At 39.7% G+C, this 27,958-nt stretch overlaps 2 protein-coding genes across 2 annotated transcripts; one reads left to right on the top strand and one right to left on the bottom strand.

Annotated features, from left to right (window-relative positions):
* Positions 1 to 1,150: 1,150 nt before the first annotated feature.
* On the top strand, positions 1,151 to 27,958 carry aldh1a2 (aldehyde dehydrogenase 1 family, member A2). The gene is made up of 13 exons (XM_052561644.1): positions 1,151 to 1,435; positions 10,640 to 10,744; positions 11,252 to 11,392; positions 12,569 to 12,698; positions 14,987 to 15,048; positions 16,024 to 16,152; positions 16,494 to 16,607; positions 24,286 to 24,388; positions 25,041 to 25,225; positions 26,183 to 26,347; positions 26,447 to 26,604; positions 26,903 to 26,977; positions 27,070 to 27,958. The coding sequence occupies exons 1-13, from the start codon at positions 1,319 to 1,321 to the stop codon at positions 27,140 to 27,142; spliced, it is 1,557 nt and encodes a 518-aa protein (XP_052417604.1). The 5' UTR covers positions 1,151 to 1,318; the 3' UTR covers positions 27,143 to 27,958.
* On the bottom strand, positions 19,126 to 22,380 carry LOC127962148 (putative nuclease HARBI1). The gene is made up of 2 exons (XM_052561645.1): positions 20,567 to 22,380; positions 19,126 to 20,328 (listed from the first exon to the last, which is right to left on the bottom strand). Exon 1 carries the CDS (start codon positions 21,624 to 21,626, stop codon positions 20,571 to 20,573), a length of 1,056 nt encoding a protein of 351 aa, XP_052417605.1. The 5' UTR covers positions 21,627 to 22,380; the 3' UTR covers positions 19,126 to 20,328; positions 20,567 to 20,570.

Raw genomic sequence — 27,958 nt, 5'->3', positions numbered from 1 at the left:
ACACAGTGTGAACAACATTTTATGACAAGACATTCATTATTTGGTTACAATTAGGATTTTATTTAAAGTGTGATTTTTTCCAACTACAGTCAGGTTATGGTAGCCTATAAACGCTTCGGAAGTGTGAAGGCGATTATTTGTTTTATTTATCTGCGACATAATCGTAGATGTTTTTGCTGCGATCCGGTGTTTCGAAGAGCTTCCTTATCCAGCAGTTACACAGTGGAAGTGTGAATGTCTGTGTTGGCTAATCCTTTAAACCACAACCTTTTTGAGAGTGTTAAAAGCCCTTTTAGATGGCCTTTAATGTTTATTGGATATTCTGAGGTAAACGCTAACTGAGTCGGCGCTGCAGGAGGGACGACGAGGAAATAACCTGTGATCGCTTGATGTAGATTAGACGAATAACATTCTGACGAGATAGACAGTATAACAGGAGAATGTGGGCAAACGGGGTTTGCCAAAGAAAACTTTAACATTTACGTGACAGTTTGCACCCCAACGGAGAGAAAGCCAAGCTATAACCTTTCTTTTTTAATTTTTTTATTTATTTAGTAGCCTACTTTTATTGTTAATTTCAGATAGCAAACATACTGTATGCAAAATACACGATATTTATAGCCTAGTTTGAAAAAAAAAAAAAGATTGAATGGCCTACTGTACAATTTTAGACCACCAGACTGGCGTTTTTTAGCTAGGCCTACTACCATTTAAGCTAGAGCATGGAAAATGTATTATGTTGAACAACATTTAACATTTTTTCGGACTGAAAAAATATTTGAAAAACATTTTGAATTTTTGTCCTCGGAAACACATGGAATGTGTGTTTAATACGGCCAATATGAAATAAATATCATTAAATTATTTTTAAAACTAGATCTTTGCCTTAAAACGGGTCTGTGTTAACATTCAGTTGTGTGTTAAACAATAAAATTGTAGCCTATACTATTTTGACTTGATACTGACCATTTAGATTTACGTGAAACACATTTTCAGGTTACCTAACAAAACATTTTTACAGTGCAGTTTACTACTGCCTGTCAGTTGAATTTCTTCCTGATAAATCCTGATACTCCTACATACCGTTGTCTTGAGAGTGGGTGGTATCTCTCTCACTCAGTTTGGTCAGAAAGAGAGAGAGAGAGAGTAGGCTAGTTTATGTAAATGCTCCATTTTAATTATATTAGGAGGACGGCCCCATTCTCTGCCCAATAAAAATGGACCAGGGCTGACACCTGGTTATAAACACAGGAAGGATTCCAAAGTAGTAATCGCAAATCGGCAGAAAAAAACCCAACCGGCATCTTCAAGAGACGCAATGACCTCCAGTAAAGTTGAACTGCCAGGAGAGGTGAAGAACGACCCGGCTGCGCTCATGGCATCTCTTCATCTGGTGCCCTCGCCGGTACCCAACCCTGAAATCAAGTACACTAAGGTTCGTGAGACTTTTTTACAACTTCTTGTGAGAATCCTAAAACTGCCTAAACGGGAAATGCATACTTCGATTAGGTGACACGTTTGATTTGTAGTTGACTGCGCGCAAACAAATCAATGATCAAGAACATGGCATAGATGGCAGGCTCATACTCACGCATTCAAACCGAATGTAGCAGTGTTAGTCTTAAGATGTCACGGCTCTTAAGTAGGCTACAGTAGATCAGGAAGCTTGTGTGCACATGCATTTGCTAACAAATAGCAAGTTTTGGCTATATGGATTATTCTTTAGGTGCGCAGTATAATGATGTGCTATTTGCAATAACCTAAGTATATCGATTCTTTATTCTATTCTAATCAAATCAACTGAATTTATTTATATACATATAAAGAGTGTGAAAGTCCAGATCTGCTGCGCGTTATCTAATAGCTACAGAAGGGCATCGATCATGAAAGTTTTCTCCATCTTGTTAGAGTGACAAACGAGAGTCCATAGAGCTTTAATAATAATCTCATTAAACCGATTTAGAAGTTTTGCCTTCAACAGGTTGTTATTATTTACGACTGTATGCTACTTTACATGCTTTTTGGTGCGCGTTAGAGGTCCGCCTCTATCTCTCCTTTTACTTATGTGCAACAGTCTATAGTTCAGCCTAGTAGGCTATCTAAATTATTCATAATTTCTTTATGTTCTGGACGGAAAAAAAACACAAACACGCCATATGTTCATTATTGTGATCTTGATCTTGTTTATTATTGTGATCAACTTTTACTTAAGCCCAATGACAATATTTACAAGCCGCAGCATGTGTACGAAATTTATGACCACTTGTTTTAAATGTGTTTAAAGTCTTCAGGGATACGCCTTTAAAACAGAAACTTTGTACACCACTAAAATTGCAGGGTTGATAACAAGTATAGCTTAGTATGACAAGAAGGCGAAGTATGCCAACTTGTCAAAGTCTGGGCTTTCACATGAATTTTTAGATACTTTAATACTTTTTGGCTTATTCTGATGTAATGAGGTTTCAGCATTAGTTATTACATCATTTTAATGTAGGCATCTTATATTAATCTCTCTGAAAATGACAAAGAAGTGCTGAATCACTCTATAAAATGATTATTAAATATAATCTCTCTTGTTTTGTTGGTAAGGTCATCTTATATTATGCCAGTTTTGACGGTAATAATTTTATTGCCGTGAGGTGAAAGGATAAGTCAAAGTGCAGCGCAGGCCATTATCACCGTGGTAAAAAGAGTGAAGTTCAACCTGAGCAAGAGCTGGAGACACCTGTGACTTCACACCCTGCATCTCCTGCTCTCGTTGCAGATCTGCTCTCAGAAGCACATGGGAGTGTGAGAAGGATTCATACTTAGGAATTTGTGTGCTGGCTGTATGGGTGTGTGTGGGTTGCTGTTTGGGCATTAGTGATGTGAACTCCCTTCACACCCTTGTCCATCTCCCTCTTTTTCTTGGTCTTTTCTCTCTATCCCCACCCCCCTCTCACTTTTGATTTTGTGTGCCTGGTGCAGCGCAGCACAGGCTCTGATGTAACAGTCCAAATATGCCCAATCAATACTATTCTTTCAAATGTAGAGCCAAGTTTTTTATTATTTGTGTAAGTCTGAGGTTAAGCCATTTTAGAGAAACTCCTTGGAGACTTCTTAAGTTGTGTTTTCTGCTGTTAATGAGCAGCGCTTTATGCCAGAGACGCTGAGTTATGGAAATATAATTACTGGGCATACTGAACATTTTATTCCTCTATCAGTGTCAACCACTTATGCAAATACTGAATCATTTAAAGTAATTAATATCAAGCAATGAAAGCTAATTCAGTTAGTTAATACAATAATCATTACAAAACATGTTTTACAGCAATTAATGGTTTGTTGTATGCGAGCGTATGGTTATCAGACATAGTCATAGTTATATATTTTATTTTATTTTTTTCCAATAATACATTTATGGAGCATAACGCTTCTATTATATTATAGTTATAAGTTTCATTATTATGTTTTTATTTAAAGTAGTGCTGTCAAATGATTAATCGTGATTAATCGCTTCCAAAATAAGAAACATTGTTATATTGTTACATTGCTATGTGTGTACTTTGCATATTTATGTATACATAAATGCAAACAAATGCATGCATATATTTAAGAAAATATGTTGTTTATATGTCAAATGTATTTAGATATAATATAAAATGTAAGAATATAAATATTTAAATGTATTTTATAAATAAGTTTTTTATATATATTTTTTTAATATATAAACAAGTTAATATTTGGAAAAAACATCATGTATGTGTGTATTTATATATACATAATAAATATACACAGTACACATACATATATTATGTAAACAAAAACTTTTATTTTGGATGTGATTAATCGCTTGACAGCACTAATTTAAAATAAGATTAACAATCGATATAATGAGTGCTGCAATTTTTTTATTTAGTTTTTAATTTGTTCACATGCTGAATTGAAATAACCTGGATAGTTTGGTTGGTTTCTAGTATGGTAAAATGACAGTAAAATTGCTATAACATGGACTTTGTGCTCCCCAGTAAACTTTTTACCCCACCAGTTACATTTATGCCTATTATGTGACGGTTACTACACCTGCATTTGTTACAGACTTCAGATTGAAAACACTGATAGGGAACTTATCTGCCGTTCCATGGAACATTTACAGCCGAGCTTCCACTTATCACACGCATATTTCTCAGAGTCCTGTTGTTTGGTGCAGACTCCTGAGCTCAATATGCTTTACAGTCTATCAGAATCTCCTCTTGACTCCACACAGTGTATAAAGAGCGTGTTTGACTGGTCACGGGAGAGCTAGTCTGCTGAAGGAGTTCTCTTTCTCTCTTTCTCTGTCTGCTGGCCCACTGGGGCTGCTAATGGCACTAAGGAAGCCATAAATTTGTCTCCGGTGATGGCTGGTTATGGATGTTTTCTCCTCTTTTTTTCTCTTCGGATGGGAGAGAGTAAAAGAAAGGAAAGGTTATGTTGATAGGTGTGTATCAGTGTAATTGATTAGGGCCCAGGAGTCTTTTTGAAAGAGAGGTGTTGGATTCCAGCAGGCAGGGTGATGATCTGCTCACTCCATTCAGTTAGGACACAAAAGTGAAGCAGACTCTTGAGATTAAAACCTGGAAGAAGATAGGAAACAGGAGACAGGATATTACTCTCTCACTTTCCCCTGTACTGTGCAACTGATAATTGCACATTTGGATTAGATGTGGTTTGCAGTCAGTGGAATTTATCAGTGATATTCAATAAACATGTATAGATAATCTATAGAATTGTAGGGGTTTTCTAATGAATGTGGTTTAAAAGGTATAATTCACTCAAAAATGAAAAATCTCTCATCATTTACTCACTTTTACGTTAATCCAAACCTGTGGAAGATACTTTGAAGAATGTTGTCACTATAAAAAAAAAAAAAAGATTTTTTTTGTCCATGCAATGAAATTTAATGCAGTCCAAAATATCTTGATTTTTTTTTTTTTGTCAAAAATAAGAGTGAGTAAATAATGGAATTTTCAAATTTGTTGGTGCATGTGTTCATTTCTCTATACTGAGAGAGCTTCATGGAGAAAAAGACACTTGATAGCCATTTGTTGGACCTGTCTTTATATTTTAAGGGCTTAAGCGTCCAGCCAGGACAGTAGTATGGCGCTGAAGTGAGGACTTTTGTAAACTAATCTGGGAGACAGCTTGAGTGAATGAGGTAGGCCCCATCAATCCGTCAGTGCATGAGATAGTACAGATGGAGTCAGGGGGGGTTTCTGCTCTAGAAGCTGTCCAGCACGGTGTAATATATGGCCGTGTCTCACTGTTAGGGTCAGTGGCCCTGACTTACGAGAGTCTGTCCCATACCTCTGGAGATTTTCACTTCAAAACCCACCATTTCTTCACATCAAACAGCGGCCAAAGTAGAGCATACACTGAGAAGCTTGATTTATTGTAAGCGGCACAGTGAGGACTCTCTTTCTCTCACCCTCTTTTGCTTTGACTTAAAATTTCCTCCCTTTCTTACTCTTGATCTTTTCTTCACATCTTCCTCACTGATTATCTTTGGCCTTTGCACTGTTTTTCTCCCTCAGGAACAAACTGCTTGATTTTACTTTGTATTATTAACAATAGCATGTTTGTTCCAGCTACTTTATTAAAATTTAGCAGATATGCTAAACAAGTATTATTATATTATATTATATTATACTATATTATATTATATTATATTATATTATATTATATTATATTATATTATATTATATTATATTATATTATATTATATTAACAAAGTAAGTATATTATCATTTATATTTTTCGCCATAAAAAAAAAAAAAGTTGTTTCATTTGTTAAAGGGATACTACACCCAAAAGTGCACATACTCATTACTTTTCCTCATGTTGTTCCAAATTTGCATGACTTTGCTTCTTCAGTGAGAAATTAAAGAAAAACTGACTTAAGTTTGAAAAATTATGACAACATTTTTGGATGAGCTATCACTTGAACAGGTAATGTTACTTATGTATCACTACCTAACACAATTTTTACACCATTTATTATTGTAGATAACGTGATTATTCATCTATAATAATCTATAATATGTTAATTCATAATTGTAATTCTTATACTACATTAATATGTTAAATTGATACTAAATATGCTATTGATCATTATATTGAAATACTAAAATATTGTGTATTTTTAGTTCATATCTAACTCATGAACTAATGTTAAAAAAAAATCCTAAAAAGTTTTATCACTTCAGACTTACGTTTTTAGACTTTTAGTATGTAATGCTAACTAAGATTGACAGTTGGGGTGTCCCTGTCAACCTGCTCTGTAGACTAACATTTGTTGCACAGTTCGATGTTTCACTTGTGGTAATTGCAATGAATTATGTTACAGAAAAGAGAGAGTGAGAACATGACATGTAATCTTAAGCTCCCTCTTCTCCTGTAGCATCAGTAATTATCAACATCTTGAAGTGTGTCCCGTTACAGAGTGAATGTGAGCTGCTCAGGAAAGGATATGAAACTTCCTGTGCAGACCGAGACCCGGGCTGCAGGTGCCCTGTTAGGATCCCTCTGGCTCTGGAATCCCGGCCTGTTCCACGAAAGCACAGATAAAGCGCACATATAAAAAAGAAATCGTTTTACAATGTCCAAAAAAATGTTTGCCATTAAATATCCCTCATGTGTCTGAGCCATTAGAAGGTGCTGGCGGCCAAACAGATGTTTTGCTGGCTGTAGAATAAGCTTTGGCATCCTCCATCCGCGTTCCTGCTCCGCTTCCTCCTGCAGTTGTGCGAAGCCTCCAGAGAGCTCGCCAGGGCAGATGAGAAACGGATCAGCATTCTACAACTGCTAGAGTCATTCGAGTCACCCCCCAAAAAGACCCTTCTCTAGCTCTAGCACTCCCTGAGGAACAAAGTCGACCTCCTGCTTTTGTGGCCGATAACCTCTTTCCTGTGTGAAGTAATGCTGGTGATAAAAATCTCAGCAATAAGGAGCATAAGCCTAGTGATGCTGTCATCGTTCGCCGTGGGTCCCTCTTTCACAATCTGTTTGTGATAGGCACTGCATATCTCACCATCTAATTAGCTTTGCAGACGAGCGCAGTCAGCACCGTGAGACTGACAGCTTGAATCAAAAAACATGGAGTGATTCTAAATGTTTGCAGCTGTCTTGTGCTGTGGCCTGCGCGTAAAATCTCAACCTATTCGTACTCTGTCCGATTTCGTAACAGCCTGTAGTACAATGTGTTAGCGTAGGATGAACTGGCAGCGCTTCTCTTTCTGTTTGTGTACGGCATCAAGTGGCTGTTTTGTTTACAAGATAATACATTTTCTGGCCCCCTGCTGTTGTAAACAAAATCTAGTTGTCAGGGCTTGGCGGTTAGCTTTCATACTCAACTCAAGTTTGAAAGTACTTCAGGCACTCTGCCTCAACAAACTCCTCTATGTTTTTAGCTTAGCCACACTGAACAGAGTTCAGAAACATGAGAATTTAAGGGAAGGTAAGACAAATCATATTTGAACGAAGACTCACAGTTTCAAAAGCAAAGAAATAAGTAAAATTACATGTCATTTTAAATTTGTTAAACTTAAATTTTGTCTGCCAAAATCAAGCATTAAAAAGTATGGTATGAAAGAAAGTATGATTTTTTTGGTGATGTTCAAAACTTTGTTAATTAAAGTTCACCTCTATAATAAAAATGTCTGAATACTATCCAGAATCCTGAAATCTGTCATTAGTAATTCTTAAACTTTTAATTCAACAAATATTATTACTGTTTGACAAATGAATGTAGTTGTTTATAGACTGTTTGTCGACCATGCTTACACTTGAGTCAGGTTTGTCCCTATTTAGCAATGCTATAATTGAAATGATTTTATGATGTCTACACAAGGACAGATATGGACCGTAACTGTGTCTACACTGAAATGGAGGTGTTGGCATGTAAAATGTTGCATAATTTTAGCTTATTTTGGTGTGCTAATTCCCTAAAATGGACTAAAATGTGGAGATTTAAGTCATTGTTACCTGTTTTTTTACTTCAAGTGTTTAAATGACATTTCTAACACGTAAAAAGTATATTTTGCTAAGTAACTGGGTTAAAAGTATTCAGTTTCAATAGTAAAATACCAATTCCCTGAAATAATGCTTAAGTGTAGTAATGAAGTACGATTACTCAGGTTCTTTAGAGCCCTGTTGAAGCCTCCAGCAGGGTTACGGAAAAGAAGCGGTGATCAATATGAATTTTTGCACTTTTGCACTTGCGTTCTTATCCCTTTTCTTTAATCAAAGCCAAAGTATAAAGAAAGCTTGAGAGTTGATTTACTGCAGCAGCCTGTCGCTCTTTATCAACATTCTCAATGGGAAGAGACAAAAGTCCGAGAGCCCCCAGAGCTCAGGGAAGACTGGGCCAAATGGCCTCTAATGGTCGCCTTTTTCTAGTGGTGATTTAGATGGTGGCCCAGTCCGCGGCTCACCCAGCATTCCCCTCTCCTCCGTTCCGGGGTGCCGTAAGTGTGGGGTTACGAAGAGCATAAAGCTACCCACCGTCTGCATTCTTCCCCGGCCCACTGGCCTGTCACAGTCTGCCCCTGATTTAAGGCATTCCTCCACAGTGGCCTCTATAAATTTTAAAACTAATTCGCTCCTCTACGGGGCTTTCTGTTTTTGTAACAGGCCCTCGGCTCGACGAGGCCACTGACACTTTTATGAAGTGCTCCAAATGAGAGTCAGATTAAAGGTGGCCCCCTTAATGCAAGAGGCCTGTGTGCAGCGAGCGAGAGAGAGAGAGAGAGAGAGAGAGAGAGAAGGGAGTCTGATGTAAATGTATCGGAGAGGAATCAGCACGGTACAGACTGATACCTAGCCTGACCAGGAGTGATTTATTCATGCCAGTTTTAGGGGAGACACAGGCACGGGCCTGAACCGCCTCCAAGTCAACTGGCATTTTATACCTGTTCTAAAGTAAACACGCCTCTTGGTTTACAGCCAGTTAAATTGTACTTAAGCCTGTAAGTTTACATTAGTAAACATGTTGGAGAGCTTGAGGAAGCCCAGGGCCGCGGTTCACTTTGAACCAGACGTCTTCCTCTATGCAGATGACAGGAAGAGTAAATGTGTTTTATGTAAGAGTAAATGTAGAGCTCACTGCCAGCAGATGCTTTAACACCTTATCTGTCACCGGTTTGTTGAAATCGGTTTAAGTGCCATCTGTTTGCGCAAGTTTTCATCTGAATATTGAAATCTCACTTGCCTTATGTGCTTGTTATGTGCATAGAGAAAGATGTATTTTTCTTTTCTACTTTATCGAGCTTGAAAAGTCCATCTTTTGGAATCTGAGGCGGTTGTTTTACGGGCTGCTTCTTTTAACGCATCACCAGCGCCAGATTGCGACCCGTGTTTTATGATCTCGTAAACGAGCAGTGATGTTGTGAAATGTATTTTTGTGTGTATTTCTGCATTTGCGTGTGTATCCATAGACTTCTATCTGTGGGCGCATTTGTGTGTCTTGTGTGTCTGATAGGGATTTATCTCTCCTTTCCCCTTTCCCCCACCTCTTTCTGTCTGGATGCTGGATCACTCCCAAGAGAGTGATATTGGGCAGCTTTGCAATAGCACACGGTTCCCAGAGATTCCTCTCACACCACAACCATGAAACGCACAGGGGGAGAAAGACTGTCTCTTTTAATTCTGTGCATCATCATGAAGTTACTAACTAACTCACAGTAATTCCTCAAGGGCCTAAAGATGCACATTTTATGGATGGTGTTTGACATATTCTGCATTACAATGCTTCATTCTCATGCAAACAGTTGTCTTGTGTTGTTACAGCAATTTTAAGTAGTGTTGGATAGAAGATGTATCTAAATCATGTACTTGAGTAAAAGAAGACAGGAGTAGAGCTTATTGATTTGAACTCTGGGGTCTCGCTCCAACCAGTACAATTTATGTAAGATTCTGCATAAAAGAATTTGCTCAAAAGAATAATTTGTTCATAAATCCTATCTCAATATATTAACTAATATATGCATATAGAGTGAAAGTTGTGACATTTGCCAGATATGGTAACCCATACTCAGAATTGGTGCTCTGCATTTAACCCATTCAAGTGCACACACACACACAGCAGTGAGAAGTGAACACACAGCCAGAGCAGTGGGCAGCTATATATCCAGCGCCCGGGGAGCAACTGGGGGTTGAATGCCTTGCTCAGGGGCACTTCAGCCATGGGTATTGAGGGTGGAAGAGAGCACTGTTCATTCACTCCCCCTACATACAACTTCTGTCGGCACTGAGAGTCAAGCCTGTGACTTTTGGTCCAACTCTCTAACCATTAGGCCACAGCTGCCGCCCCCCCCCCCCTCCACACACACATATATGTTGTTTTATTATTATTGATATCATTGTTTTAATTTTGTATTGTGTATTTTGTATTTATTTTTTCAGTCATTGTGTTTAGTCATTTTTTATATTCATATATTCATATTTTATCATATTTTTTTCATTAAATGTTTATTCCAAGAAACTTTTGATGTGTGCACCAAAACTAAAAAAAGACATTTTTACTGTCTACCACTGATTTTAAGTAATTATTATATATATATATTTTTTAAAGGGCCTCACTGTTGTGAAAACTAAACTGTGTATTTCTCTTCTTTCCCTGTAGATTTTTATTAATAACGAATGGCATGATTCTGTGAGCGGTAAGGTCTTCAGCACATACAACCCGACTACAGGGGAGAAGATCTGTGATGTCCAGGAAGCAGATAAGGTGTGTTTGTGTGTGTGTGTGTGTGCTTTTTTAGCATGCTAGTGTGTTTGTCAGCAAAGTGTATATTTGGTAATTGGTCAAACCATTGCCAGAAACAGGTTTGGCACAATTGCTCAGCTGGACTACATTTAGTCGTCCAGCACCGCTATTGTGCTTCTCACTTTCAGCCTTCACTCAGCATGAATAAGCATCCAGAATTGAAAGAGAGGGAGGGTGGGAGGGGGCTGTAGTTCAGTCTAATGTGGTTAAGCAAGCTAGAGGCTGTAGTTCCTCTCTGTAAATCAGGCAGAAAGTGTGGAAACAGGAAACAGGGACCCCCTAAACGTGCAACTGGGGAAGTCATTGAGACTCATCCGGAATGAATGGATTTCATTTGTCCCAGAGGTGGACAAACACCTGTTTACAGGATAAAGTTATATCATTAAGTGCTCTCCTGTCTCTATCCTCCTCTTGTTTCTATCTCTTTCTCTCTCTCTGTCCGTTCCCCTCTCTTTGCCTTTCTGTTAGGCTGATGTGGACAAAGCCGTGCAGGCTGCGCGTTCGGCCTTCTCTCTGGGTTCAGTATGGAGGAAGATGGATGCATCTGAACGTGGGAGGCTGTTGTTTAAACTAGCTGACCTGGTGGAAAGAGACAGTGCCTACCTGGCTGTGAGTACTTCATCCATCACAAAAACTAAACTTCTATTTAAATGATTTTGGGGGAACTTGGGGGAATTTTTTTTAAGCATGGCTGCTGGTTAAGCTGGTTTAAGATGGTCATGAGCTGGTCCTGAGCAGGAGCTAGTTGCTTAGGACCATCACACGACCAGTTAAGGACCAGCTCAAACTAGCAGCCATGGTTCAAAACATACCTAACCAGCATATGCTGTTTTTTTCTGCTCAATTAGAAGCAAAATGTCTGACCAACGCTCTCTTGTTGACATCGGTCTTGACTCCCTCATAACAATCACCTTCACTCACAAACCACTGGTCATCTGACCAAAATTAAACCAAGTCTCATTCTAGTCAATGCCAGTTCTCGGTGAGTGAGAATCAGATTTAACAGGACAGAGCCATCTGAGCAGACAAAGGCGCTCACAACAATAAGCAAGTGTTGAATGAGTGGGCCTGTCTGTCTGCCTCCGGGTTATTCAAGCTTCATGGCAGGAGCCACAGGAGTTGTTGTTTTTCGAACAATTTTGATTTGTCCTGCAAATGTCTGAATCCCATGATGATGACAACGCTGAGTTGAAACACGTGACCTTTGGGCGCTAACGATCACTTAGGTTAAGAGGGAAATGTTAAAGAGAGGTATTGTTCCATTTCTTGATGTGCTTTTATCTTCAGCGTTTTTCTGCCCTGGACATCTGCTTTTACTTCACACTCACAGAGATGTGTCTAAAGAGACAGATTCAGAAACAGAAGTGCTATGTTTGTCTTTGTGCATGCAGCTCTCTGCCGTAGCCATTTTGAGTAAATATCTTTCATGCTACAGTTTAGACTCGGTCTTAAATGGACTGAAACAACAGATTTTCTCCATCCAGCCCTGAACAAGTGTCAGAGCAAATTGCTTTGAAAGAAAAATGCGATGTCCATGTGGTTGCAATCACTCTTTATATCAATCTAATCCCACGTCGATAAGGAATCATGGCTGGCTGACGCAGAGATAACAAAGTCAGGTCTCTGGTGATGCTATATGAGGATCATGTTTCCTTGGGGAGCAGATGGAAGTGTGTGCTTTCGATATGTTTAGTATGAATGCATCATGGGGGGGTGTCAGGTTTAATATCTATGAGGGATTTTTCATCACACACCCACACTCTCATCTTCCTTCTCTCCTCCCAGACCCTGGAGTCTCTGGACACTGGGAAACCTTTCCTCTCCTCCTTCTTTGTGGACCTCCAGGGAACCATTAAAACTTTTCGATATTTTGCTGGATGGGCAGATAAGATCCACGGTTCCACGATTCCGATTGGTAAGATGATGCTCATCCTGTCATGAACTCTCACTGTAGAATTAGACAGGATTTAAATTATGGAGGTGTTTGAAGGGGTCGGGGGTCTCATCACTCTAAGGATATCAAAACAAAAGTCTGGAGTCTTTAAAGTAGATTACATAATTTATTTTTTAGCATTTTAGAGACCAAAAGTTAGCCTGGATGCAAAGTTTCACCTCACAGTGAACAGATACTCATAAACAGAATAAGGAAAGCAGTGGGAACATAAATAATGTAATTCTGAAAATTTTATTTAATTATGAAATATATATCTATCTATATATAAACTAAGTTTTTTATTTCCTATAAAATAATAAAATAAAACCCTTTGTATAAATCCTTACACATACTTTTTGCTACGTGTAATTGTGCGTATATGTATACACTACCATTAAAAAGTTTGTGGTCAGTAATTTTTTTTTCTGAAAGAAATTAATGATGTTATTGATTAAGGAGTATTAAATTGATTAAAAAAATTATAGCAAAGACATTTATAATGTTACATACGATTTCAACTTGATGTTGTTTTTTAAACTTTATATTTATCAAAGAATAATTAAAATAAATAAATCACTGTTATCAACTGTTTTCAACATTGGTTATGATAAGAAATTATTCTTAAGCACCAAATCAGCATATTACATGGTTTTCTGAAGGATCTTGTGACACTGGAGACAGAGTAGTAGTGCTGAAAATTCAGTTTTGCTGTGAAAGGAATAAATTACATTTTAACATAGAAAACTTATTTTAAATGGTCATTTCAATTCCCTGTTTACAATGTATTTTTGATCAAATAAATGTAGTCTTAGTGAGCATAAAAAACTTATGTCAGAATCATAAAGTGTATATTTGTTAATACATTTCACACATAGGAGATGGTACATTATATGTACAAAGTCACATAATGCCACTGATATAAACTGTATGGTGACACAGCAATGCAAAGCAGACGTTTTGCAGAGCATGGAAGACACGAGCGCACTGGACTGGAAACTGTCATTCTGTGAATGCAGACCAGACCTTTGGGTGCAGGCCCATCCCAGACATTTTTGGAAGTCTGACCTTGAGCCGAGAGACCACAGCTCTAAGCCGGGGTAGAGCTGTGTTTTCTCTGAGGCCTGCAGGAGATGTTGTGGGGTTATGAAGGTGCACTGAGGGTAAACAGACGAGGTCCCGTAACAGTTATAAATCTGAGTGCTAATGGCTGCCCTCCTGTGGAGCGCTGCCATCGGTGGAGCACAGTGACAGCTACGGGGCCGGGGGGCACTACGGGGCAAGGGGGGGGGCACTGGGGGTCTGTTCTGGCTAATTTAGTTGTTTGAAAGGAACGCAGCAGGGAGCCTGGAGACTACGGGACAGCAGTAGACTTGCAGCTCTGATGTCACAGTGCAGCCATTAGTGTGCAAGTATGTGTACGCAGGGAAGACTGTGGAGCCGGCATTCAGGGCCCCCCGTCACATGGGCCACATGGGTTAGAGGGAATCGAGAGAGGTGTCCGCCATCGGCCGTCCCTGTAATTATTGTGCATTCCAACACTGTCTGTCACCATTTCTCAGACGTTGGCTCACACTCTAATATTTGCGCTTATGCTGTCCTATACTGTCCTTCACATAAAGCAGTCACTCTTGTATTTGATAATATCTCTCTCATATTCACTCTCTCATCTTACACAAACAAGCACCCATGCCGCTGCATGCTGTTATGATACGAGTTTCACAGCGGGAGAAATAAAAATGAAGAATGGAGGGGGAAAGAACTGTAAATCCCCCTGTCAGTGCTGGAGCTCAGCACTGGGCCTTTGTTGTGTTGCTAAACCAAACTTGCATAGTGGGAACTCACAGTGATTTGCTTTATTTCATTTCCAATCTCATCCATAATAGAATTACAGCACAAACAAACAGAATGTGTGTTTTCGGCCTTCTCTTATCTGGCCACCAAGTGAGATGAATCACTGGCATGCCTCTCGTCCAGATGCTTTACGCCAACTGCATGTTTCCACAGCGAGGGATGGAGTGATCGCCCTCTTTTCCATGTTGCCATAACACAAAAACAGGGTCTTCTGTAGACAGTGATATTATCGTAAGCTCTTTTGCTTGAAAAGCCATCTAATGTGAACTTTTCTGTGTAGTGTATTTAGTTTTACCTTTTTATTTAATTGTATCAGTCTTGATTTATTTTCTAAGCACAAGTATAAAGTGTATTTGACACCATTTTAGCCTGTGTCGACTAATACCATGGTTCCTCTTGTTTTTTTTTCTGTCACACAGATGGAGAATATTTCACTCTTACCAGACATGAGCCCATTGGAGTTTGTGGACAGATTATTCCTGTGAGTGTTTTGGCCCAATTTTAGATTTTCCTTAATGGTATATTTTGCTTAAAAATTCAGAATTCTTAATAGGGAGCTATTTGAACCCCTAATGAGGGATGCCGGGCTTGTTGAGGTTTGGGTATGGTGGTTTAGTTTTTGGGGAAGTCCTGTTTTATTTAAAGTTGGCCTAAAATTATAAGGCTATTTAATAAATTCATGTTATTGATCTTATTGTGAATAATTCATCCATGCCTATATACATTTTGACCTTGTGATTTTTTTTTATTTAAAAAATAAACTCAACGACAGACTTCATTTTGGTGGCATTTGATAGAATTTTCCAATTCTGCTTAAACCCTTCCCCTTTTTACAAACCTCTGGAAGCTTACATTCAGATCTGCATCCATCCATTCAATGCGTGATAGATTTGACCAAGTTCCCACCGTAATTCGTTTCACTCAGATGTACGTCATAAAACTGCAAAAGAAAAATATCTGCAGCTCCTTCCATTACGCTGTAGTTTTAAAATATATCGTTCAGGTTCCTGGAAGTGTTCGAGGTTCTTATTAGTCACCGTACGGTTGGCTACAAACAGGCTGGCAGGAGGGGGTCATGCCCAGTGCAAGTGAGGCAGAAAAAGGAACTGAGAAATAATGAAAGAGAAACGCATGGGTGAGTGGGAGGTACACTTGAAGGACAGAAATAGGAACGAGGAAGCAAAAAAAAAATTATTGTGACAATGAAGTGCTTACCACTCTAGACCTCGTGACACGATAAACTACTTGTTTCCAACAGTGCAAATATTCCACTGAAATCTGGTCCATCTAGCAGGTATTTCAGGATTGTAGGAGACTAACAGGCATAAATTACTGGAAGACTGTATCACTCTGTTTTAGAAACATTTAGTTTCTAAATGAATCTGTTATCCTCTCAAGAAGCATGAGGTTATCTGAACGAGCTCCCACAGTAAGTTTCTGACCTATATCTGTACAGTGGAACTTCCCGCTGGTGATGACAGCATGGAAATTGGGGCCAGCGCTGAGCTGTGGGAATACTGTTGTCCTGAAACCTGCTGAGCAGACCCCTCTCACCTGCCTCTACATCGGTGCTCTGATCAAAGAGGTACAGCAACATGATTTTACAACATTGTTTTGAGTGACCACATTACATTCATAATACAGCCATAAAATGATCAAAGTGATAAAAAAGCAACATCAACACACATTCATGCAAATGAGTGCTATTTCATCATTCGTTCCCAACTGCACCTTTGTTGTTCTGCCTTTCCCTTTCTCTTGGATTAAGAGGCCTATTTTCTTCTCTTCCTTTTGAAGTTCTGTCCATCCTTTCTTCCACAGGGCCTGCAGGGAGGTCGGGGTGGGTCTGGATTCCCCCTCCACAGCCTGTGGTGTTCTTGGCTCAGCTCTCGTCTAAAGCTTTTTCCTCTCGTACTGTTTTCACAGGCTGGGTTTCCACCGGGAGTCGTCAATATTTTGCCAGGCTATGGGCCAACCGCAGGAGCCGCGATCTCTTCGCACATGGGCATAGACAAAGTGGCGTTCACAGGATCGACTGAGGTAATTTTCCTATCGGACAAATGGAAGAATCACACCCTCTTCGCTCATCCTCCTTTCCGACGGTGTGACATGGGCCCTGTCTCAAATGGCACTTTTGATGTGGACTCGCAATCTTGTGGTCTTCATTCAGGCATCAGTGAAGTGCACAAGACTGCAGGGTGTCACATTAAACTTTTTAGTCCATGTGTCAAAGTGCAAACTTGTAGAGTCATTTGGAACCACTGGGATGTGCAAATATTTTACTTTTAAGGGTACTACAGCTTGTCACTGGGAAAGTACCCTTAAAAGGACAACCTTGTACATTGTTTACTCCTAAAAGATTCACAGAAGTACCTTAAAGGCCAAATTATAAAAAGAAGAACACAACAAAAGTGACAGCAGTGAGAAAATAGCAGTTAAGAAAGCATGTAATCATAGTGACATGGATATTGTTCAGTCTGACCTTAGCAGACTGAACAAAAGAAAAGTACAGAAGATTTTCACGTTAAAACGGAGCATCCTTTATGTAAAAGTGTTTACAAGACCGAGATTGGCAAGATGTTTTAAATTCTTTAAACAAACTGCTTTTTGGTCTGATATTGTTAAATTACATCACACCAGTTCATTCTACAATTCCACTTGATAAATATATATTGGGTCCTTTTGGGTACATATTACTACTCTAAGGTACTAATATGCACATTTTAGGGGTAGGTAAGGTACAAACTTGTACTTTTAAGAGAACTGCCCTTTGTGAGTAGCTACTGGACCCCTATAGGTAATTTTTTTTCTGACAGTGAAGGGTTAGTGTATTTATACCCCATTACTAATGAGAAGCCTGAGGAAGTTGTGTTTATAGGGGTTCTGTCTGCTGTCTCATACTACACATGCTCTCACACCGGACCACCTGGCTTTCCAAAATCATTTCTAATAAACAGGTTTTAGGTGGAAAAGGCAGTGAGATGTTAATCCACAGGTGGTCCGTCATAAGCACGGCACAGAATCAAGGATTGGACACAATGCCCCCACTTCATATGTACTGTTAACGTCGCTCAGTCTGGTTGGACACCTGAGTTCATTTATGCTTTATAAGTGTCCTGTGCATACTGTATAATGACTACCCTTTCTATTGAGCTCTATACATCAGACGTTAGACAGTTACACTGTGGCCCCAGAGGAAAAATTATTCTTTGAAGCCAATTGTATAAATTTAATAGAAAGCCAGGGACTGAAAATAGGCACCATGTTAGGCACAGAGAATTTACCGTTTGAAAACAGGCTTCACTGACAGCGACATAATTCTGCTGTGACAGCGTATTTTAAACAGCGATTATCTCTAGCTACACTTGCCTCGCTGGTAAGAAGCCTTAAGCCCCTAATTCAATTACAGCCTCTCATAAATCAAACTTTTTCAGTGTATGTTTTGATCTGTTCTTACACTTGTAGCATGTGTTTAGTTATTAACTGAAGTAAATTTTTTGATGTTTAGAATAGACAGAGCTAAAGCTTATGACGCCATTAGATGACCGGAAAAGTGAGTTTGTTTAAATGCCTAGTTATAATCGAGTTACAGCAGATTTTTATATAGTGGAGCAACAATGTTTATCTGTCTGTCCAAGAATATGTAAATATTTAAAGAATTAAATACAGGATTTACCTGTCTTCTTTGAAATAAATCACATGATGCACATTATCACGTTATCTGGGTCTGTTAGTCAGGCTTTGCAAAAACTTAACTTTAATGATTTTCAGTTTTTGAATGTGCACTACCTTTCAAAAGTTTGGAGTCAATAATTCATTTAAACTAATTAATACTTGTATTTAGCAAGAATGTATTAAATTAATTAACTGACAGCAGATACATTTTTATATCGGCCTATGTTAATGTTGCCATTAAATTCTGTTTCAAATAAATTCAGTATATATTAAACTTTCTATTCATTGTTTCCACAAGCATATTAAGCAGCACAGCTGTTTTCAACATTGATAATAATAAGAAATGTTTTTGAGGACTAAATCAGAATGAGGATCATGTGACACTGAAGATATTGAAAGTTATGGCTGCTGAAAACTCAGCTTTGCCATCAAAGATATACTTTCAATTTTAAAATATTTTAACATGTAATGTTAGTGTTTTACTGCGATCTGGATCAAATAACTGCAGCCTGGGTGAGCATAAGGGAATTCTTTCAAAAATATTCCAAACTCTTACCGAAATCAAAATGTCATTGATAAAACAAGAATGCAGTGACTGAGAAAGAAACATCAACAGGCCACACAGATCCTCATATGATCATAGCGTCACTCTGAAAACGGTCCCAACCCACCCGTTTTCACCCACACTTCCACTGACTGACTTTCACAGGAAACTCATCACTATACACCCCACCCTCTCGCCCTTCCTCTTCACTACTTTAGCTCTTCTCTTCACGTCAGCACTGCTGCTGTGGGTGATGCTGAGCTCTCCTCTGGACTTGATTAGGCAGCCCAGATCTCTCATGCTGTGCATGTGTGTACATACACAGACTCTGGGCCCTATTTAAACGATCTGAAACGCAAGTGTCAAAGCGCGAAGCGCAAGTAAGTTTGTGGGCGGGTCTCGGCGCTGTTGCTATTTTCCCGGCGGGATAAATGGCTCTTGCGCCCGGCGCAAATCTAAAATGGGTTGGTCTGAAGTAGCTTCATTATTCATAGGTGTGGTTTGGGCGTAACGTGAAATAAACCAATCAGAGCGTCATCCAACATTCCCTTTAAAAGCAGGTGCGCAAGTTCCATTATGGATTGCTATTATGGCGGCGTATTTACCAGGCGCACGCCAGGAGCGGTTCACAGCCGAGGAGACGGATTTTCTTGTAAGAGCAGTGAAAGACAGGGAAGTTGTGTTGTATGGGGATGGGAGAAACCCACCCAAAATAGCGTCGGTTAAACAGGCGTGGGAGGAAATAGCCACAATTGTTTCATCAGCTGGCATCCCCAGGACGTCGCACCAGTGCCGCAAGCGCTACAATGACATCAGAAGACGGGGAAAGTCCAAGCTTGCCAGCATCAATCGGGCACGCCGTGTAACGGGAGGTGGATCTGCCTCTACTCAGGACCTGACGCCAGCAGAGGACATCGCTGCGTCCACCCTCACCGCTGAAAGTGTTGAAGGATTTGGGGGTTTTGAAATCGGCACCCAATCAGAAACACAAGCAGTCCAACCCCAAGGTACACAAATTCACATACAAGGTTTCTTATGAAAATATTTTAATCGTTATTTACATGAAAAACATTTAACGCAGCCACACAATAAAGAAAAACAATGTAACAGCTTTGCAGGAAGACCCTGGCCTCGCGAGCCGTGCGCACGGGCCATCTGAGGAGGGAACAGCGCAACCATCAAGGTCCAGACCTACTGCACACCGTGGCAGCATTGCTAGACCGGAGGACCACCCCTTCCTGCAGCTCCAGCAAACCGGATTTGAAATGCTGGAGCGGGAGCTGTCTGGGATGCGGCAAAGTGTGAATGGCCGTCTTGACCGGATGGCGATGTTGCTGCGGCCTCTCGGGCGCATCTCCTCAAGCCTGGAGAGGATTGCTGCAGCCATGGAGCGTGGCCCTTCAAGCGCACCACCACCTCCTGTTGTGCCTCTTCCTCCTTCCCCCACTCCATCTCCATCCACCCGTTCCACCAGGCGCACATCGCGCAATGCCATTCCCGGACCCTCAGGTGTCCAATCCCGCCGTGGCGCGCGTCGCAAAACTACCAGAGGAGGGAAAAATAAATAAACTTTTTCTGTTTAAATATTTTTAACCTAATTTTTCCATTTGTATTTTTTTTTATCAACTACTGTTTGCTATTGATTTTCCTTGTTGACAAAATACAAAGAAATTTCACAAATAAATACTTTTGAATGTTTTGGACTCGTTCTCTCTGAATCACGAGTATGGTTATATTTTTGCAATGTAGTATAACATTAGACCGAGATAAATTTGCTTACCTCACTATAGACGATGCAGCAGTTCTTCTGTCAAATAAGCTCTCCTCTCCCGTGCTGCTGCTGGGGCATTTGGGTTAAGTGGCATCGGCACATGCAGTTCACCATCACGTCTCCTTAAGTCCTCTAATATTTGCTCATCTATGTCAACAACACAACCTTGATTTATGGAAATGTTGTGTAAAACACAACACGCCACAAAGAATGCTGCGACCTTTTGAGGACTGTACTGTAAAGTGCCTCCTGTTCTATCCAAACACCTGAAGCGCATTTTCAGTATGCCGAACGTTCGTTCAATTACACAGCGTGTTTGTGTGTGTTTTCTATTAAACTGCATTTCACGAATTGTTGCTGGCATCAAATATGGTGTCATCAGCCATGTCTTTAACGGATACCCGTTGTCCCCTAACAGCCACCCATCCAACTGGGGATTCCCCTCGAAGATGGCAGGAATGGTAGAGTTTGCCAGTATGAATGAGTCGTGGCTCGAGCCAGGATAATTCGCAAAGACATGGGTGATTTTACTATAAGCATCGCAAATGACTTGTACGTTGATTGAATAGGTTCCCTTGCGGTTGATGTATACAAGTGCGTTTTCTGATGGGGCACGTAGCTGCACATGGGTGCAGTCTATAACACCAAGGACACCAGGGAACCCATACTTCGCACAAAATGCCTGCTTTGCTCTTTCCTGGTTGTCAGGTGTGACGGGGAATTTGATGTATTCCCCAGCATGTCGGACTAGACCTGATGTAACTGCATGTATAGCCGAACTTATGGCAGATTGTGAAATGCCTCCAATGGAGCTAAGGGGGTGCTGGAACGACCCAGATGCATAGAAATGCAATGCCGCTGTAACCTTTACTGCCACGGGGAAGGCATAGGGACATTGTGCATCAGTCCCCAACTCATCTGCCAGGAGATGGCAGATGTCTGTCACAGCCTGTCGGGTCAGGCGTAGCTTTCTTATGCATTCCTCCTCACTGAGGGAGAGATAGGTCTGTCTGGGCCGGTATACCCTCTCCCTCCGGCGTCTAATTCGTTGTCCCAAGACATACTCCATCTCAGTGTGCAAAAGAAAAAAATATGAGCAAGCTGAACTTAACTGGTAAGTTGAAGACTAAGGTTTTTAATGTACTTACATTATGGTAAAGGTGATTTCACAGTCTTTTTTTTTCAGTCTTTCAGTTTTTTCAGTTTTTTAGTCGATTTTTTTTCCTGGTTCTTGACGGACAAACCAATTTGTCAGATGTCCTTATATACATATATGTCTTGCCACTATTGGGCAAACAGGTCTGATCCTTAATTACTACAATTAGCCTGAATAATTTGTAAGCTAGATTTATGCCTATTTTTTCACATCTTCGTGGCACACCACAATGATTTCCGTCATCTCATGTGTTAATATTTTTTTTTAGTGTAACAGTTTATGATTTGCAAAAATAACTGTTGCATCTGTGTAGATTACATGAGCAAAGTGTATGCGCGTTGTGCACGCTATACATTATGGTCAAGCATGCGCCCTTAAAATAGCATAATGAACAACGCGCAACGCGCCACTGACTTTAGACTAGGTTTTTTCTGGTCAGTGGCGCAATTGTGTAATGGAACAGCAAAATAGCACCAGGGATCGTTTGCGCCGGAACACGCCTCCTTTTTTGCGCTGAACCGCCCAGGGAGCGCAAGTTCATTCACTAGTTTAGCGACGTGCTTCTGTGGAGGGAAAAGCGCGCTTTGCGCGGGTGCAAAATAGGAATGACACATGCGTCGGTGTACAAAGTCAATTGCGCTGGGTGCAAGATAGGGCCCTCTGAGTCACTTCAGCCGTGTGTATAAGGGAGGACTAGGCCTGGGATGGGGCGGTGGGGGGGTTCCAAGGGAGTTAGGCATTCTGGTGTATTATGACATTGCTGCTATTTGTGGAGTCTAGCCCCTTTGTGACAAGTGTGCAATGTGATTTCTTTTTTATCTTACATAAATGGTTACAAACATTTTATATATGTATTATTATTATTATTTAATTTAAGATTATTTTTTGTTTTACCTTCACTTTTTAAAAACCTTTTTTTATATACAAGTGAATATTATATTTGTTTTTAATGTTAATGTATCAGTTCAAGTGAATATATTAATTCATCCATTCATTCATTCAAAAACAGATGTATGAATAAATAGGCTATCACTGGATAGTTATACACTACTGCTCAAAGATAGCCAGCAATAAGCAAGTCTTTTTAAAATATAAAATATATCAATACTTATATCAGCAAGGATGCATTTAATTGATCAAAAGTGACAGTAAATGCATTTAAAGCTGTCATTAAAAATTTGTATTTAAAGTAAAGGCTGTCCTTGATCTTCTATTCATCAATTCTCATAATACTATTCAACAGCACATCAGTTTTAAACTGTGGTAGTTATCACAAATCAGCATTTTAGTATGATTTCTGAAAGATCATGTGACACTGAATACTGGAGTAATGGCGGATGGAAATTCAGCTTTGACATCATACAAAATAAACTGTATTTTAAAATAAATTAAAATAGAAACCAGTTATTTTACATTGTAATAATCATACTATTTTAAACTGTATTTTTGCAAAAACATACACAGTCTTGGTAACAGTACAGTAATATTTATAATACTCTTCATTCAAAAATACATTAAAAAAATCTTACCAACCTCCAAACCTTTGCACTGTAGTGTATATATAAAAACTAAAGTAGCTTCCCAAAACTGAGAGCAACACCCATATGCATATAGTATCTGTGAGAGGTAGGCGTTTATGTTCGTGCATTTTTTCCACTAAGCGAGCGTGTCAGAGGGAACCGAGGATTGTTTTCCCTTTGTCTTCTCCCCTCTCCCTTTCTTTTTCCGCTATCTGATGGAAAACAGATAGAGAAAATATTCACTGTCAGTAAGTATGTTTTGCGGAAAGGAAAAATGTACAAATGTTTGTTTATGGTTAGGAGTGCGGCTCACCAGCCTCTAAAACGCCGAATTGGCTGTGAAGAGTGAGAGGTTTTCTCTTTCTCTCTCTCTCTTCCACACACGTGCAGTTGGAAGAGAATAGTTTGACGTGAGCATACTGTTCTCTGTGATGTGAAGCAGTGCCATGTACAGCAGCTGTGCGATGTCTGCAGTGCTTACACAGGCCTGAACAGCATGTAAGATGAGAGCCAGTCCACTGCTAATGTGGAACTTTAGGTGAAAAGAAGTGTGAAAGAGAAGAGATTCAAGGAAGAGCAGCATACGACATGGAAATATGAAACGGTAGACTCCTGTTAAAAAGAAACGTGCTCCTTAAGCTCAGAGTAACTAAAACCAGACCAATAATTACTACATACGCTTTCATTTATGCACTAACCAAGCCAATAAATGCATTTTAAAGGTCTTGTTTCACTGTTATTTTGTAGCTCCAAACAGTGTTGAGCATCCTACACAAACCTGCGGTCGGTTCTTCCTGTTCTCGATTAACCAGCAGATACTGTTGCGTGTAGGACATTCCATTCTCTTTGGCTGCCACCGTATGCCTTAATAGATATTTAAGATGTGAGCCCAATCTCGTGGGCCTTATAATGGTGCTGGTGCTGGTAGCCTTGTTGAAGGGGGGCTTCTCATGCGACAGGATTTATTAATGACAGCAACCCACTGATGTTGAGATTTAGTAAGGCTCCTCTGTGACGTCCTGGTGATTAAAGCGACTCTTCTCTCTCCACAGGTAGGCAAGCTGATCCAAGAAGCAGCAGGAAAGAGCAATCTGAAGAGAGTCACGCTAGAACTCGGGGGAAAGAGTCCCAACATCATTTTTGCAGATGCTGATTGTAAGTATTCAGGCACTGTTTTACGGCTGGCCTCCTGTTGTCCCGCTGCAACAGTTTGTGCACAGGTGCTACTCCACAGACTCTCACATCAAAGACCTTTGGGGATCTTTTAGAGCTGTGGCTGGGCAAAAAAATGGAGTGTCTTATGTTTCCAAGAGGCCCATATTCGTTCAAAAGAGCTTATCTCACTTCCTAAACCCTTGGCCCTTATTGTATCTAAATAGCCCACCAAACCAAGGCACAAGTCAGAGCTTTTAAATGTTTTCAGCAGCCGTGAGCCCGGCCCCCATAAATCAGCTGAATGGACCCTGCCCGGACGCATCACACCACAGCCGTAAATCTGCCGGCTCCCATTAACCCTTCAAATGCCACAGCCTGTCACCCTTTTCCCAGGTGTCCCTTATCCCACACAGATGCACATACTCACATGTATGCGTGCATAAACATAGACACACCAGAAAAAACTGGGGAGAGATATGTAACAGCTGTTTAACTGGAAAAGTATGGCTCCAAGTCTATTAATAATTGACTTATTGGCATGTAGGGGCTACATTGCTCATTTATCACCTGTTGTTTGGGCTGTTCTTTGTTTAATTTAAATGATAGTGCATTGCTGTCAGATGTTTAATAATGTGTTTTCTCACTTTCTCAGTTGAGCTGGCAGTCGAACAGGCCCATCAGGGTGTTTTCTTCAATAGTGGTCAATGCTGCACCGCTGGATCCCGTATCTTTGTAGAAGAGCCCATTTATGAGGAGTTTGTGCGAAGGAGTGTTGAGAGAGCGCGGATAAGGACAGTTGGAAATCCGTTTGACCCAACCACTGAGCAGGGACCTCAGGTAACACCCTGTTCATTGCTTAAATATCATAAATAATTAAAGGGTCCCCTATTATAGGCAAAGAAAGGTTAATATTTTGGTTTTGGAAGACCCCCAACAACAGGTTGTCAAGCATATAAGGTTTAAAAACATTTTCATTTTCTTTTAATATGCATATATTTTTACCTTACTTGCTCAACGACTCCCAAACTTTTAGCTCAATTATTTATTTTTCCAAACCCCCTCATTGCGTGATGCCAGTCTTGCGGTGATTGATCCGACTAGTCTCATTTTCATGTCATCATGCCTGTAATGCTTGATAAAGCAGCTTTTGTGAGCACAGTGCTGCTTTGTGTACAGCGTTACCAGGGAAACCGCTATTTTTACTGCTCTAAAATTGACACCTAGTGGCAAAGAATGAAATTGCATTTTCATTCAGATCGACGCTAAAAGACCAACAAGTGGGCAAGGAAAATGCTACTGTTTCACTTTGACGTCAGTTGATTCTTTCTTTTGAGAGACAGTAACTTTATGCACTAACATAAAAAATAGAAGACACTTATGTTAAAATAGAAGACACTTATTTTAAAATGTAATAATATTTTGTAATAATATTTCATATTACTGTTTTTACTGCATTTTTTAATCAAATAAATTTGCTTAAGACTAAAGGAAACCTTACCGACTCAAACCTTTGCACGGTAATGTAACGGATATGCTGTAATATAATAATATATACCTAAATAATATTTTTTATCTTACAAAATTATTTCAAAATTCATGTCATAACATATATCATTAAAAAAGAATTTAAATAAAAAAATGCAGTACAATGAAACATTAATAATCAAAAAAAGACGTAATATTATCTGTATAAGCTACCCAGATTATTATTAAGGTCTGGTGCCTGTTCCAATAGTCAGAGGAAATAAAGAGAACGGATTCAGTAGCTGATCATGTCTGTGTTGACTGTGTCAGGTGAGTGCGGAGCAGCAGAGTCGTGTACTGGAGCTGATTCAGAGCGGCATCACTGAAGGAGCTAAACTGGAGTGTGGAGGCAAAGCTCCTCCTTCTAAAGGCTTCTTTGTGGAGCCCACAGTCTTCTCTGATGTACAGGACCACATGCGCATTGCCAAGGAGGAGGTAAGTTTGATTGATCTCTGACTCCTGAATCTAACTTGGAATGTTAAATGTTCAAAGTATTACAATAAATAAAAAAATTAAAACCCTACTTTGTTTTAGATATTTGGGCCAGTTCAGCAGATTATGAAGTTTAAAACTATTGAAGAAGTGATTGAGAGAGCCAACAACTCAGAATATGGTCTGGCAGCAGCGGTCTTCACCACAGACCTCAACAAGGCCATGACTGTCTCTGCAGCTCTGCAGGCCGGCACTGTCTGGTAAGAGTTTAAGTTTTTCACCTTTAATTTCATTTCATTTATTTTTTCACCTATTGGCTAATATTAACTTTGATATTTTTTTTAGAAAAAAAGACTTAATACCTTAATTCATGAAAAAATCATCAGATCTTTTTACTGTAAAAAAAAGAGCTGGTAATGAGCATTTTGAATTCACATGATCTGCAATTCTGTGTGAAAATGAAAGATTTCCATAAGACCTGAAATCCTAAAATCACACTAATATGTCACAGAACTGAATGTAAAATGTGAAATGTATTTTTTTTTTTTTTTTGTGCAGGATCAACTGTTATAATGCCATGAGCTGCCAGTGTCCTTTTGGAGGATTCAAAATGTCCGGCAACGGTCGTGAACTGTAAGTGCATTTATAAATAATATAACATCACAATTGCGTTTTCTATACATTTGATTAGGTTTCCACTGACAGAGTTCGTCTTCATTTTCCAGGGGGGAGATCGGAATGAAAGAGTATACAGAGGTGAAAACCATTACAATGAAGATTTCAGGGAAGAAATCCTAAAACACAACTACGTACGTTCCTAGCAGCGGGAAGTCCTCCTCTGAGGTTAACCACTAGCCATTATCCTTTGGTTGTCTATAGTGGTAAAACGCCACACACAGTAACCACCCATCACTTCTGCATTGGAGCACCTCTTCTCCTGCATCTTCATAGGCTGTTGTCATGAACTACCTTTCATCTCCATCCCACGTCCACTAGCAGCTCCACATCCACACCACAATTAACTGCCTCCACCCATTCCAGCTGTGGCCTCCTCTCGCCGGCTCCACTAACCGTACTAAAGCACTCGGAGTCCCGGTGAAAGAGGGCTACGCTTCTGACCACTGCACCAGCAACGTGCAGACACTAACAGACTACGACCACTCTCTCTGATGATCTCCCACGGCAAGTGGCCAGAGGAGGTCTGTTGTGTCTGAGGGGTGCCATTCTCAAACCTCATAATTAACTTGCCTTTCCACTGGGTAGAAATCTAGTAGGCATATTCGTTTTTACTAAGACCACTGAAGCTCTCTATCTCAGAAAAAAAGATGTTTTCTTTGAATGAGTATTAATTCTAAAATTTGTGTAATTGCTTTGTGTTTTTATTTTTCATTTCATTGTTCGGTTGTTTTTACTATGCGTAACTTTGTCGATGTCTTGACCAATGTAAACCTCAAAAAAAAAGAAAAAAATATAAAAAAAATAAATCTTCGGTGTGTATTTTTGACAAATGATTCCTTATTGATGCCCATTTATTGTTAGGTTGGAAGAATTATGTACTATGAATATAGAAGTTAAGATATAGAGTAATTTCTTCATTAAAATGTTTTACTCAAA

Source organism: Carassius gibelio, chromosome B7, assembly GCF_023724105.1.
Source record: "Carassius gibelio isolate Cgi1373 ecotype wild population from Czech Republic chromosome B7, carGib1.2-hapl.c, whole genome shotgun sequence".
Taxonomy (NCBI): domain Eukaryota; kingdom Metazoa; phylum Chordata; class Actinopteri; order Cypriniformes; family Cyprinidae; genus Carassius; species Carassius gibelio.
This window is presented reverse-complemented; position numbering and strand designations above follow the sequence as displayed.

Excerpts from the sequence above, each read along its gene's own strand:
- aldh1a2 (XM_052561644.1), top strand. The coding sequence starts at position 1,319 with ATGACCTCCAGTAAAGTTGAACTGCCAGGAGAGGTGAAGAACGACCCG. Across the intron at positions 25,226-26,182 it reads CCACTGAGCAGGGACCTCAG|GTGAGTGCGGAGCAGCAGAG; the intron begins GTAACACCCTGT and ends TGACTGTGTCAG. Across the intron at positions 26,978-27,069 it reads TCCGGCAACGGTCGTGAACT|GGGGGAGATCGGAATGAAAG; the intron begins GTAAGTGCATTT and ends TTCATTTTCCAG.
- LOC127962148 (XM_052561645.1), bottom strand. The coding sequence starts at position 21,626 with ATGGAGTATGTCTTGGGACAACGAATTAGACGCCGGAGGGAGAGGGTA.